The sequence below is a fragment of the Lolium perenne genome, chromosome 3 (genome assembly GCF_019359855.2).
Source record: "Lolium perenne isolate Kyuss_39 chromosome 3, Kyuss_2.0, whole genome shotgun sequence".
Classification (NCBI taxonomy): Eukaryota; Viridiplantae; Streptophyta; class Magnoliopsida; order Poales; family Poaceae; genus Lolium; species Lolium perenne.
Genome location: NC_067246.2, coordinates 269,758,448 through 269,773,400, shown reverse-complemented (window position 1 = coordinate 269,773,400; position 14,953 = coordinate 269,758,448). Strand labels below are relative to the sequence as shown.

The window sequence follows — 14,953 nt, the reverse complement described above, 5'->3', positions numbered from 1 at the left end:
GAGAGGCGGAATCAGACGGTGGTGGGCGCCACCAGATCCATGCTCAAGGCCATGGGCGTGCCAGCTGAGTTCTGGGGGGAGGCGGCGTTGACTGCCGTGTTCGTCCTCAACAGGTCCGTCACCAAGAGCCTTCCAGGGAAGACACCATATGAGGGTTGGTACGGCAGCAAACCTAGTGTGCATTTTCTCCGTGTGTTCGGATGCAGAGCATATGCAAAGGAGACAAGGCCTAACCTGAAGAAGCTCGATGATCGCTCACGTCCCATTGTGATGCTTGGCTATGAAGCTGGGAGCAAAGCCTACAGGCTGTACGATCCGGCGAAGAGGCGCATCCATGTGTCTCGTGACATCGTCTTCGACGAAGGTACGGGCTGGAATTGGGGGGAGCTCGACGGCAGCTTCGCTCCCCTCACTGTTGAGTGTTGGACACTGTCGCAGCAGCCAGCATCAGCCCCGGAGAAGAACAGAGAAGAAGGGGGTGGATCTCCACCGCCCAAGTCACCAATCCAGTCTGAGTCTTCTCCTTCTCGGGCCAGTGCTGGATCACCTTCGATGGGCCAGCCCGCGATGCAGCCCACGTCACCGCCACCAGCACAAAGGTTGCGCTTTGTCTCGCCTCCAAGCTCGGGTGCAGAAGAGAACCTAGATGCCGGCGTCGATCCGAGCGGCGCCCTCCGCTACCGTCCCGTCCATGATCTCCTCGAGCCTGATGCGGAGAATCCGGGGATGGCAGAGCGCCTCCTCCTCACGCCCACCGGCGAGCCCTCGACGCTCGCTTAGGCGGAGGAAGATGAGGCATGGCGCGGCGCCATGCGAGCGGAGCTGGATTCGATCGAGGAGAACGGGACCTGGACTCTGACGGAGCTGCCAAGGGGCCAAAAGCCGATTGGCCTGAAATGGGTCTACAAGCTCAAGCATGACGCCGCCGGCAACATCCTCAAGCACAAGGCCAGGTTGGTCGCAAAGGGCTATGTCCAGAGGCCAGGGATCGATTTCGATGAGGTATTTGCTCCAGTCGCAAGGCTTGATTCTGTTCGTCTCCTGCTTGCTGTGGCTACTCAGTACAAGTGGCAGGTGCATCATCTGGATGTGAAGACAGCATTCTTCAATGGAGAATTGGGGGAGGAGGTATATGTCAGTCAACCACCTGGTTTTGTTGACAGCGGCAATTCCAGTAAAGTGTTGCGCCTCCACAAGGCTCTGTACGGACTGCGTCAGGCTCCAAGGGCCTGGAACATCAAGCTTGACACAGTGCTGCAGGCACTTGGCTTCACACGAAGCGAATCAGAGTATGTTGTGTACACACGAGGTGAGGGCAAGCTTCGTCTTCTACTGGGAGTATATGTAGATGATTTGGTTGTCACTGGAGTAAGGACATCTGAGATCAAGAAATTCAAGCTGGAGATGTGCGAGAGGTTCAAGATGAGTGACCTGGGTCTCCTCACACTGTATCTTGGCATAGAGGTGAGCCAAGAGCCAGGGCTGATCACTTTGAAGCAGACTGGTTTTGCAAAGAAGCTGCTCGAGAAATCGGGCATGGCAGATTGCAATCACACAACTGTGCCTATGGAGCCCAGATTGAAGTTGTCCAAGAACAGCACAAATCCTCCTGTTGACATCACTCTGTACAGGAGCATTGTGGGCAGTCTTCGTTATCTGGTTCATACTCGTCCTGACATCAGTTTCAGTGTTGGCTTGGTGAGCAGATACATAGAAACACCAACCACTGGACATATGAGTGCAGTGAAGCATCTGCTGCGTTACATCTCAGGAACACTTGATGTTGGATGCCGTTTTTCCTCAAGCCCAGAAGATCCATTCTTGGTGGGGTACAGTGATGCTGATATGGCTGGAGATCCTGATGATAGGAAGAGCACATCTGGGTCCATTTTCTTCTTTGGAGAGTGCCCAGTTTCCTGGCAAAGTCAGAAACAGAAATCTGTGTCCACGTCCTCATGCCAAGCAGAGTATCAGGCAGCATCCATAGCAGCTTGCCAAGGCATCTGGCTAGGGCGTCTTCTTGGTGATTTGCTGGGAACTCCTCCACTGGTTGCAAACTTGCTTGTGGACAATATGTCTGCAATACAGTTGTGCAAGAACCCAGTTTTCCATGACAAGAGCAAGCACATCGAGGTGCGGTATCATCATATCAGAGGCTGCATCGAGGATGGAACTGTGACTGTCGAATTCGTGGGTACAGATGATCAATTCGCTGACATCTTCACCAAGGCTCTTGGCAGAGTCAGGCTTCAGAGGATCTGCGAGATGATCAAGGTCGTCAAGATCAAGTGAGTAAACTTCATATCTTAGGGGGAGATTGTTAGATAATTCAATGCAGTTTTACTCAATTTTACTGTTTTCAGTTAGTCTGAATAATTGTGGTCAAGTGTGTGTCTGTACACGTGGACTGATGGTAGTTAAGTTTAGTTTTCTTTTCTGTTAATCTAGACTTAGTCCTAGTCGTGTGTGAGCATCGTGGGGATGGACACAATCTGTTTCATGCAGCTAGAGAATAGGGGAGAAGGCCACGAGCGGGAGTGGGATGGCACCCCCGGTAGGCTCGGATCCTGATCCTGGTTTTTAGCTAGTAGGTTGAAAACCCAGAATAAGAGGGAGAGAAATACAGAAAAGCAGCAAGTCATTGTGCGCTGCGCAAAACCACGAGTCTCACATGTGTTCATCTTCCTAGCATTGTTCTGTGATCCTTGCAGGACTTCAAGTTATGTGCTTCTCTCCATTATAGTTCTTCACAGGTTCTTATTTCCTCATATCAATTTTTGTGGCAGATTTTTGCTGAGTCAGCCAATGATTATGACCAGTGTAGTGATGAACATGCTTTTCTCTTGCTGTTACATTTTACTTTGAGGGAATGGGATACTGCAGTGATGATTATTGTTGTGTTTGATGCAATGATCATGAGCTATCTTTCCATGCTATGCGTCTCTTCCCTTTTTTTCATGCCTAATGAGGCAATGCTTATAAGCTAGGATGATGTATCTTAATTTCTATTCTCACTCAATGCATGATGTATTGATGAAACTGAATTTTCAGGTCAATAGAAATTCTATTGCGGATGAGGTGAAAAGAATGCGCTAGCAGGTTGAATTCTCGGGTCAATAGACATCCTATCTCTGATGTATCCGAAGGCAGATCAATGATGAATTTCGTGACCTCCGCAACCAAGCGTCGCTGACATGGGCCTTGTGTCCAACAACCTTCTGCAGAATACCAAACCGGCAACATATGACCATCAATGATCCTCCCAGAAATGGAGTACCTTGTACAAATTCTGAATGGGTAACCCCAACCAAAAACACCTAATTTAGTTCCATTTTTTTTTGTCAAATTTTGCACACTAAAGTCAGCTTGATCCTTTATTATCATACAGTACAAATGAACAAATAGTATATACCTTTTGTGCCATATTGCCGTACATCAATGAACTTTTTTTTCCTCTTGAATAATATATCAATGCTACATTATTGTTCATGCGCTATGTTATTTATCTCAAATAATTCGATCTTTCACAGCCTCGACTCAAACAATGCTGATCTGCTGCTACTGCAGAGAGAAAGAAGGCTGTAAACTAGAGCACATTTCAAGGATAGATGAGGTATTCATTCGTTTTTTTCTCCTCAGCTCAATGTTTGCCTATACTTCTTTTTGAGATTTGAACCTAGGTAATTAATATTGTGTCCTCACAATATGATTCTCTATACAAAAAAAAAGAGATCATGGCAAGTAGTTTCGTAGTTGGGATTTTGGGAGTTATCTCTTTTCCAGTGAGTTCCATACTTATTCAGTTCACTCCTCATTTTGTCCTGCTAGAAAGGTACAAACTATTTAAAATATGTTACATCTCCCTGCAATTTTATTCCTTTTCAGTGACCATAATACAATATGAATGTGCAGGCTTAGTTGCGTTCCAATATATGTCTATCCTGTAAATCTCTTACACCTTGTGTCTATCCTATAAGGACTTGCATCTAGCCACTATCAGAAAAAGTTTTTGGGAACGACGTGTTTACTAACTTATGCATTTTTTTTTGGCTCTTGCAAGGAGTAAATTTTTTGACAGTGCTTGCATGAGTCTGTGTTTTACCATTTCTACGAACAAGGTCTGGAACGATGGTGCTACCATCTGCTACTTCTATATTGGGTTACAATTTCATTACCTATAGCCTTACTAGAATTATTTGTTTGCCACAATTACAGTTACCTGCAGATCAAGAGGCAGCCACAATCTCTTCCTGGCCATGTGATAGGAGTGCTTCCTTTAGGAGACGATGCACAATAGTTTGGTCATAGTTCTGGTATTTTAATTTTCCTGTGTATCTAAACTGTCTTCATGAACCCCCATCAGTTCTGCCACATATTGATTTCACTATTTCCAATTGTTTTTTGCTTCCTACTTATGATTGCTATAGTTATATGTACCATGTAGAAAGATACTAAAATACTTCTGGCTTTGTAGATGCCACTCTTCAGAGACCAAATGTAAGCGGAGCAGCAGCAAAACACGACTAGACAGCCAGCTGAAGGAAAATTCAATCATATATCAAGATTAGGACTTGCTGCTCGAGTGGATGATATTCAGAAATTTACAGTTCTGAAATAGCTAGCATTTCATTGAGATTTGAGAACGGGCTAGATGTGGCTAACAATACAAGAGACCTGACAATGCAGCATAAAAACATCTAGAATTTTTTCATATATCAAGATTACTAGCCACCTAAAGTAGCATGTACACACACAACACCTTGTTCTGACAACAATGTACTTATATAATTTGTGTGGAAATGTACAGAATTTTTTTGCAATAATTTATATCTAACTGTTCTGACAATGCATAACTGTTCTGACAATCAAACTAGGCAGCCTAAAAAATTAGAAAAATTTCAAAGTAAGCAGCTATAGCTTGTTCAGTACAACTAGCAAATCGGGTTCTCATCCAGTAAACAAATAGAACGAAGGATATCAAAGTATCAGATAAAACAACTGACATCAGTTTTCAGCTGAGACAGCCAATTGAGAATTGGAAGATGCAAGTACAGAAACTTACATTGATGCAACATACTAAAAATTGGAAGACGCAAGCATATATAAAAAAATAGTTATTTAGACAACAGAAACCTTGTTGCTCCATCTCTGCAGCTTGCACAATTTCATAAGCAAGTTGAGATCTGTGGGCAGCAGCAACAATTCCATACAAACATCCATTATACAGTACAGAAGCAGTGTGCTCACCCGAGCTGCTCCTGTTGCCACCGGCAGCCAATAGGGAGCCAATCCCACACCACCATCTCCCCCCGCGGAAAGATCCTCAGCATGCCAGCATCCCTGGCATGGTGAACCGTGCTCACAGAATGTAATATGTCATTAAGCTTCAAACAGCTAGCCTACAGTATTCAGTTCGATAACTCAAAAATAATGATAAAATGATAAAATAAAAGGAGTAAGAGTATATATATTTGAATTCTTTCTCAACAGTCAACACATCTCTTCTCTTCATAGAGAAAATAGAGATGAACTACAACTACAGTGTAATTTGTATAAACAATCACAACTACAAATGCTAGAATTAATGTTTGTCTATTTTGTTTCCTTTTTGTATGTATGGTGTGTAAATGGATGCCCTGACTAAATAACTAGTTATCACAAGGAGCAGGTCATGTAAAGATAGAAAAGGTGTACTTCTTGTAGTATGGTGCTTCTCTATCAAGTCGAGCAAGTGTTCCTGCCAAAATTGAAACCTGCATCCAGTACACACAAATAAGAAAACATTGCAATACACAACATAATTTATCAGACAATTTCAGCAGTTAGATTTTCATCCGCATATTTGTAAAGAATGAACCTGTTATGTGCGGCAGGCATTAGGGCCATCCAAATATCCTATATTATCTATATTTCCTTAAATAGATTGGTTACACATTAGGGGCCTGCGCATGCATTAGGGGCTTAAAGCCCTAGATTAGATTAGATTAGTTCCTATTATTAGCAAAGGTTATAAATACTCTGTAATATGTGGTGATTGAATTAAGCAGAAACAATCTATTGTTTCCGGCTTCCTCAGGGAGCCGGGAGATACCCCTAGCCGCCCCGACTCTCTTCACGCGCGCGACCACGGCCCCTGCCCGTCGTTGAGCGCGACTTCTCCCCCGCGATCCTACTTCTCACCCCTACAATCTCCGCCCCAAACCTCACCGGACCAGTAGCCATAACAGAACCATATCCAGGCCTTAAAACATGCATCCAAGCAAAATTTTATAGTGCTACTAGAAGCACACATCCAACTAGCATGTTACATTAAAAACATGTCATAATTCTAATTTAAACCAATTTGACTCATGACAAATATTTAATTTGCAAAGCTGTTGGCGCAGGCTTATTTTATTTTTGCAGGCCTAGTTGTGAAATAAGCGTCATCCGGGCCAACCAATGTTAAGTTGTGAAATAAGCATCATCCGGGCCAACCAATGTTAACAACTAAAACTACTCCGTGGTTGAAAGGCATTGTCTTAGCATTAAGAAAATGGGAAAAATTGCATACTCACAGAATTTTAAAGAGGTATATTCACAATGCCTTTCACAGAATTGCCATTGTCAGTCTTGAGTGATGAAATCATAATAGAGTACTCAACATTTAATATTTGATACTTCGGATGTATACCTCTCAAGTCTCATCTCATATGGTATCACATTCCCATATTATTTTCATGGAATCAGAGTCAGACATGGATAGTGTCCGAAAATCAGTGTCGCAATCCACATTTGCCCTATTAGGCTTCAGTAGATCAAAAAATATTCTACCATTTGCTCCCCTATGCCAATTCAGATTTAACTAAATAAGTTCCTGATGGAGTGTACGACGGGTGGAACCTACCATTTGCTCCCCTATGTCAATTAAGATTTAACTAAATAAGCTTTTGATGGAGTGTAGGATGGGTGGAACCTTGAAAAAAGGAAAAACTAAGGCACTAAGGTTTGATGGAGAACAATTCAAAAAGCACGCAACTGCTGTGGTATGTGATCTGTAGTGTCTAAAAAGGACATTTGATGCAGTATACTTCACAGGGGTACATAACAGCAGAAATTAAGATAGAATTCAGGGAACCTTTTCCCAGCTGTCATTTCCGACAACACGGATTTCTACTTGTGCAGTAAAACCATGTTTCCGTAATGATTTTTTCCGTAATGTTTGTGGAGCTGCCGTTCCACAGAATGCTGCCGTTCCACAGAATGGTGGTGGAGCTGCCATTCCACATCATCCTAACTGAAAGTAATTGCAAGTTGTACGCTAACACAGAATGAGAAAACAGCACCATAATACAAATCATTGAAAATCCATTAACATCATCCAAACATAAACAAACGGTGTTGCCACTCAAGAAGTAAACATGGCAACATTTGAAAGCTGTGCAAGCTACCCCTATAGTTCTAAGTTGTTTGCCACGCCCCTAAAAAAATACTCATCACAACGGTCCAGAGCTGGCAAAAAACAGCTGATAGTCTACTCTTCATCAGGATCAGAGAAACGAATCGGGGTCGACAACAGAAGGTCGACCTGATCGAGCACGGACGGGAGATGTGCCCGAAGCCAGGCAACGTTGTGAGTACCTTTCAGTACCAGATCAGCGGTATCCTTTACCTCTTTGCCAAGATCTTTCACTTGGCCTAAGAGCCGAACCACATCCTCCTCATCCTCCTCATCCTCATCATCATCCTCTTCAACTATTTCCTTAGCTTCCTTCGCCAGACGTACGAGCGTAACTCCTGAGTTCTTCAGGAGTCGGAGGTCTTTCAGGAAGCCCCCTTCCAGCTTGGCCTCCTCAGAAACGAGGGGATACAGATCATCCTTGATCTTGTGGAGCTCCAGCGCCACGCCTGCCATCGGCAAGAGGAGATCCATCTGGCCACAGTAGTACCTCCGCTCAAGCAGATTGGGGCATTGCCAGTCCCTCCTCTGAATCAGGTTGACGAGGAGTGCACACGAGTCGCTCGCTATGCCCACGGACTCCAGAGAGACGAGATCTACAAACACGAGCTTCTGATCGGAGCGTTTCTGCAGGGCTTGGATGTCGGCATGGCGGGAGATGCGTACGTGGTCCATCTTTTCCTTTTGGCGGCGGCGAGACGGAGATGCGGCGGCGGCGGCGGCGAGACGGAGATGCGGCGGGTTGTTGCGGCGGCAGCGAGACGAAGATGGTGCGGGTTGTTGCGGCGGCGAGACGGATCTAGCCAGCTGCTTTTTATTATATACTACCTCCGATTCAAGGAATAAGGCGTCCTCGTTTTACGTGCTTTTTGTTTGACCAAGAATTACTTCAAATATATAAAGATTGTTTATATAAAATTAGCATCATTAGAAAGTGCTTTTCAATACGAATCCAACGATACTAATTACATATAATATAATCAAGATTGTGTTGCTTAATTTTTATGGTCAAAGTTCGTCTTGAAATACGCGTGCGCCTTATTCCTTGGAACGGAGGTAGTAGGCCTATGGATGGGTGCGATCTGTTTTCTACAGTGAGATGGGATTTACGGTTTCTTCGGTAAGATTGCCTCTACCGTCGGATCCGATTTGGGTTTATTTATTTATTGGATGTGTCTAACGGGTGGCCGTGTGCCCAATAGTCGTCTCCAGCGCTTACTTTCGTGGGGAAAAACAGACAAGCTCATCCAACTCGTTTTCGCCACCGTGGAGTTCCCCATCGCCTCATTCCTCGCTCCGGTCAGGAGCACCACCTGCTGGCCACGCGCGCCGTCCCGACCAACCGTGCTCGCCGACGACCTCTCCTATAGACGCGCGCCTCCGCCGGCCACACGGGCCGCCCCGGCCAACCATGCTCGCCGCCGGCCTCCCATCGAGAAACGCGCCGCCACCAGCCAACCGTGCTCGCCGCCGACCTCCTACCCAGACGCGCGCCTCCACCGTAGGCTTCCTCCAGCGCGGGCAGGCCGCCGGCCAGGTTCCCCGTCTCCCAAGCCCTGAGCACGAGCTCCGTGCCTGAATTCCCATTGCCGGCCTCCTCCCACCCCGCCGCTAACTTCCCCACGCAACCTCCCGATCCAGCACATGGACTCTTGTCTGGCGCGACCTCCAGCAGTGGCGCACCGCCCTCCCCGTCTCCAGCTCGGGCTATAGCCCCGGCGCCCGGAATCGGGAAGAATTGGGTGAGGGGGAGCGTTGACTGGATAAAGGAGATGACATGCCTGCGAGGAAGAAAGATAAAGGAGAGAGACGACAAACAGTGGGGATCCCACGAGATTTTTTTGTTTTGTACTTGCCCAATACTACTGTTTTGTTGCCTAAAATGACATAATAGTTGCTAAATATGCTTGTTGCTTGCCTAGTGTAGTTTGTTGCCTAAAAATTGCATATTCAGTGTTAATTTGTTTCCTAAAATCGCATATTCAGTGTTAATTTGTTTCCTAAAATTGCATATTCAGTGTCAATTTGTTGCCTAAAAATCGCATGTTCAGTGTCAATTTGTTGCATAAATAACGGAATAGTTGCTACAAATGCTAGTTTGTTGCCCTCAAATCATATAATAATTGTTGCCTATTATCGTAGTTATAATTTTCCCTAGAAAGTTACCAAAATTTGAAGTTGGGTGCCGATGCTATGAAATTATCTAATTATATCGTGAAGTGGGTATCACCATCCGGTGACAGTCGATGTTTCACTAGATATCCAAAGTGGCCCTCGGGCGCAGAGCCATACGATCCGTTCAGCAGTGGAGGTTCAGGAAATGCGAAACGGTTCGCGCTCGTAGAATCACAATGTTGGTATCAAAATTGTCCTGGGCACCAAAATTTCGATCCCAAAGTTGCTCCGATGGGCACCAATGTTGCTCTGACATGCATTAGAATTGCTCTATCAGGGTTCGAAGTTGCTCTGCAGGGTACCGAAAATTGCGTCGTCGGGCACCAAAGTTGTTCTAACGGGCACCAACATTGCTCGGTTACGCATTAGAGTTGCTATGCGAGTACCAAAAATTACTTCGTAAGGCACAAAAGTAGCTCTGACGGGCACCAAAGTTGCGCTTTCGGCCACCATAATTATGTGTCGGGCACCAAAGTTGCTTGACAGGTGCTAAAAGTTGATCGTCGCTCACTAGAATCACGCCGTCGGCACCAAAATGTGTCGTAAGGCACCAAAGTAGCTCTAACGGGCACCAAAGCTGCGCTTTCGGCCACCATAATTATGTTGTCGAGCACTAAAATTGCTCTGACGGTGCTAAAAGTTGATCGTCGCCCACTAGAATCACGTCGTCGGCACCAAAATTCCTTCGAGCATCATAGTTGCTCTACAGGGTACCAAAAATTGCGCCGTTAAGCACAAAATTTGTTTAGAGAGGCACCAAAATTCATCCGGGCATCATGGTTGCGATGCCAGGCACCGAAGTTGTTCTGACGGCTGTCAGGCACCATAATTGCATCGTTATACACCGAAGTTTCTCCTTTGGGTATCGGAATTGCTCCGGCGGGCACCAAAGTTGCACATCGGGCACCAAAGTTGCTCCGTAAGGCACCAAAGTTACTATGTCGAAAACCAAAATTGTGTCGTTAGCCCTTAGGTACCAAAGTTGCTCTATCGAAAACCAAAATTGTGCTATTAGGTACCAACGTTGCTCTGTCGGGGTCCAAAGTTGCACCGTGAGGTACCAAAGTTGCTCCGTCGGAAACCAAAAAATTGTGTCGTTAGGCACTAACATATGGCTCTTACGTATATAACAAGAACTGGAAGTTTGGGAGACAACTTCATGATTGAATAAGAGAAGGCTCTGAATCAGAAAAAAATTGTGATTAATGTGCTTTCCTCTGTGATGAATCCAAGGGCAAATTGGAGGACGGAATGGAAATAGCCGTGAAAAGGCTCTCAGCGAACTCGGCTCAAGGTTTCAACGAGTTGAAAAATGAGCTAGTGGTAGCTAACAGACTCAAGCACAAGAATCTGGTGCAGCTTCTCGGCGTCTGCTTGCAAGAGAAACTGCTGGGTGTACGAATATATGCCTAATGGGAGCCTAGACACGGCTCTTTTCGGTAATTCTCCCAACTCATTTCGCTACAAAGTTTAATTAGTACATGTAGGATTAGCTATGTAATACAAGTCTGCATATAGTATATTCTGGTGTTAAGTTCCAGCGGTGCATGTGTGTAGCACATCCTGAGATGGCATGGCAGCTGGACTGGATGAAGAGAAGGAAGATCATCTCCGGGATCGCTCGAGGTCTGCTGTATCTCCATGAGGAGTTTCGTCTAAAAATCATACACCGAGACCTGAAGCCAAGCAATGTTTTACTGGACCTTGATATGAGCCCCAAGATCTCGGACTTTGGTCTGTCTAGGGCTTTCGGCGGAGATCAATCGATCGATATAACACGACGGCCTGTTGGTACGCTGTAAGTCTTCGCTTATGTACTTATTACTTTCTCTGGAAAATGCAAATGCAGTGCATGTTGGCAAGAAAATGTTTGCGCGTGAATGGTTCTTCTAGTAAAAATGGGCCCCAAGTGTTCTTTTAGTGAATTTCACATTTACACTCTAGTTATGCATTTGTGACACTAATTACCGTGCCAACGGAAAATTCATGTAGATTACCCATTTTAAAAGCTTTGGACCCTTGGGAAAGGTGTTAGGTGATAATCAGTATCCAAAAGTATCAAGACGGTAGTGAGGAATGTGACGTATGATTAAAGAAGTTTGAATATAATCATCCATGATGCCTTCCAATATTTACATATTTTGTTGCTCCGATCGTATCGTGCCTATCCTATCCAAGAATCACAAGAAAAATGCTAAATTGAAGCTAAACGGTAATTTAAAATCTCCTACATGGGATACTCTGGTATAAGTTCGACTAAATAGGGTAATATGGGTCATAAATGTGCGTGGTTCGTGCTTAGGATTGCCACCTCTTCCGCCGGAGGGGGTCGACCGGCTGGCGGCGATGTGGGGGGCCTGCCGATCTGCCTAATAAAGGTGGCTGTCCTAGGGTTCCTCTTGTGCGAAGATGGAGACCTTCCCGAGGCCGGTCCTTCTTGATCTGGCCGCGTGGTGAGTTTCGGAAGGCTCCACCGGTGAATGTAACAGTGTATTTTATGCCTGGAGTTTGCTAGATCAGGTGATATTCGGCCATGACACCATGCTTTCATTCCGACCGTTTGATTCTGAGGAAGCGGCGCGAAGCTCCGTTCTTTCTTGTCATTAGGTGACATTTTCGTCCATGGTGAAGTTAGAGACTGAGAATATCATGGATGCCGGATTGGAGGACTAGCAATGGAGGTTCTAGTCTCTGTGTTGTTGAGGGACTTGGTGTTTTGGGTTTCACATCAGCAGTATGTAAGTGGGAACGGCAACACAGGTGAATTTCAAATTTTTACCTTTCAGGATGAAAATCTAAGGTCTGGCATTAATTGGCTGTGCTTGGAAATGACCTTGTTGAAGGCATTATTTTTAGAGCGGGGACTATTTTCAGGGTGAAACCGTAAGATCTTTGACCGAGCGACGACGGTGGTTGTGCACTATTCCCTTCCTGAAGGCGTCGGTTTTGGAGAGTCTGAAGTTTAGGTGTTGTCTTGGTGGTGGTTGTATTGTTGCTGCTAGGGCTGGAATACTGTAGCGGGATTTTATTTTCTTATTTTCTTATTCTTTCTTTAGATGTGTGCATCCGTACTCTCATTAGGTTATTGCGTTGTAGCAGAGGCTAAGTGTAATTCGCATCTCTCTTAATATTAATATATTCATTTTATCGAAAAAAACTACAAGGTAAAGTGAAATTCACTCTTTGTTTTTAGAAAATGACCCCAAGGATTTATTATGTGAATTCATGCAGTGGATACATGTCCCCTGAGTACGCGTACTGTGGGCAAGTCTCTGCTAAGTCAGACATGTACAGCTTCGGCGTCATAGTCCTAGAGATCATGACTGGGAGGCGGAACAACAGGTCACTCGAAGACGCGGCCTCTAGATCTCTGCTCAGTAACGTAAGATCCACGCACATACACATAAAATTACGCTCCTTCCGTCATTTGTCGAGAAAGCTGCTTAGCTTGTTGTAAGATATGCTTTTGCAGGTATGGGAGAAGTGGAGCGCAGGCTCGATCGAGGAGGTGATGGATCCTTCGCTGGACGGACGTTACCCGGAGAGCGAGTCGGTCATCTATGTGCAGATCGGACTGCTGTGCGTCCAGGAGAACCCGAGCGCTAGGCCGGACGCGTCGGAGGTTGTTCTCATGCTCGACACCCACTCCTCGTCTGCGGCAATGCGGACTCCGTCCAGGCCAGCCTTCTGCTTCAGTCAGCCTGGTGTTACCTTGGCTGAAGGGAGCCTGACGTCCAATTATCCGAGCATCCGGGGTGCAACGACGAGCGGCCAGTTTTTTTTTTTTTTTTTTTTTTTTTTTTTGCGAAACACAGTACAATCAAAGACGCTCGTATATACGCGTACACACTCACCCCTATGAACGCACACACGCACACCCTACCCCTATGACATGACAATCTCTGACCTCCAGCCTAGGTAGGAGGAGCCACGTAGCAGAAACATGTATTTGTACATCCACATGCTGCCATTATGATGCAGATACATAATATGTCAGAATATGTCACGTGTTAGTTGTTACAGAACATCCTACATTGTGAACCGTATGTAAGTTTATGTGCTGTACTGGAAACGTGATACTATACAATGGATTTTAGCAGTAAATCACGAACCTTCCAAGTATGGAATTGAGTAATGCTGAAAATAATTTAAGGATGAATAAAAACAGGTTTACTCCACCCTTCTTTACTTTTCAAAAAAATAACTAATCTAAATCTAAAGAAAAACAAGAAATGAATTCTATTGAATTGTATTTTTATTGATCAATTAGAATAGCCTTCTTGAACGTATAATTGTCTCAAAAGGGCCAATATACGTACACTATTGGACCTACGATACATATTCGGGATTAGGGGTAGGATGGCTGAGATTAAACGATACAACGATATCTTTTTGGGTGTTTCAACTGTTTTAACTTTGGGAGTCTACGAGAGCACAAGCCAGGATTTGAAATTCAACCCATCAACTTTGGTTTGAAGAGTCATGACGCACCAAAGTTATTTGGGAGACCCAACACTCGACAACAAATAATTGGTGGCAAAACCACGAAATGATACAGGATGCACCAGAGAAAATTGATTTACACTCCACTTGGAAAACTATATGATGAGGATATATATTCATGAAATGTGAATTCTACCTGTCTGAGCTGGAAGGAAATACAAAGTCAAATTGCATATATAGAACATGGGGGCATGTGAACCCACTTTTTGAAAAGTTCCGTTTGTGATGTCAAAACATGTTTTAAAAATCGAAACACAAAATGATTTCCCAGATGATCTCAAATATGTGCCCTGGACATGAGTTTCATGATGATTTTTTTTTTTATTTTGTCTCAGCAAAAAAGTGAAATTTTGCAGGGCTATATAGCAGTATATATGTGACGTATTTTGTCTTTTTAGATTCTGAAATAAAACAGTGGTTTCTCCGCGAAAACTTTCTACGCATACATGAAACATGCGTACGTACCCGGATATTTTTATTTCAGAATTTTTTAACATTTGGAAAATGCATTTCCAACTAGGGTTCACATGCACCCATGTTCAAACCGGACTTTTCCGTATGACAGACTGTGTTTTCTTTCTATTTTCAGGAGGACCACTGTGAAAGACTATACATACAGTGCCTAGGCACTGTGTAGCCACGTCTGTCCTATATATGCAGTCTGCGCCGGTGCAGCTTGCATACACTCGAATGTGACCTGCATTGTTTGTCAAGCATGAGATTGATCCACACATGTGAGAAAGCCTCGCTTTTATCCATTGAAAAGTAGCGTATACAAAGGACGCATTTGGTAACCTGTGAAGGCTTTTTTTTGCATGGGTGGAGAAACAAAATGGT

General features: G+C 44.7%; 1 protein-coding gene across 1 annotated transcript; it reads left to right on the top strand.

Moving 5' to 3' along the window:
- The first annotated feature begins 10,864 nt into the window (after nt 1–10,864).
- Nucleotides 10,865–14,719, top strand: LOC127343992 (cysteine-rich receptor-like protein kinase 6). The gene is made up of 5 exons (XM_071827538.1): nt 10,865–11,008; nt 11,155–11,411; nt 12,845–12,995; nt 13,086–13,368; nt 14,706–14,719. Exons 1-5 carry the CDS (start codon nt 10,865–10,867, stop codon nt 14,717–14,719), a joined length of 849 nt encoding a protein of 282 aa, XP_071683639.1.
- The last annotated feature ends 234 nt before the right edge of the window (nt 14,720–14,953 follow it).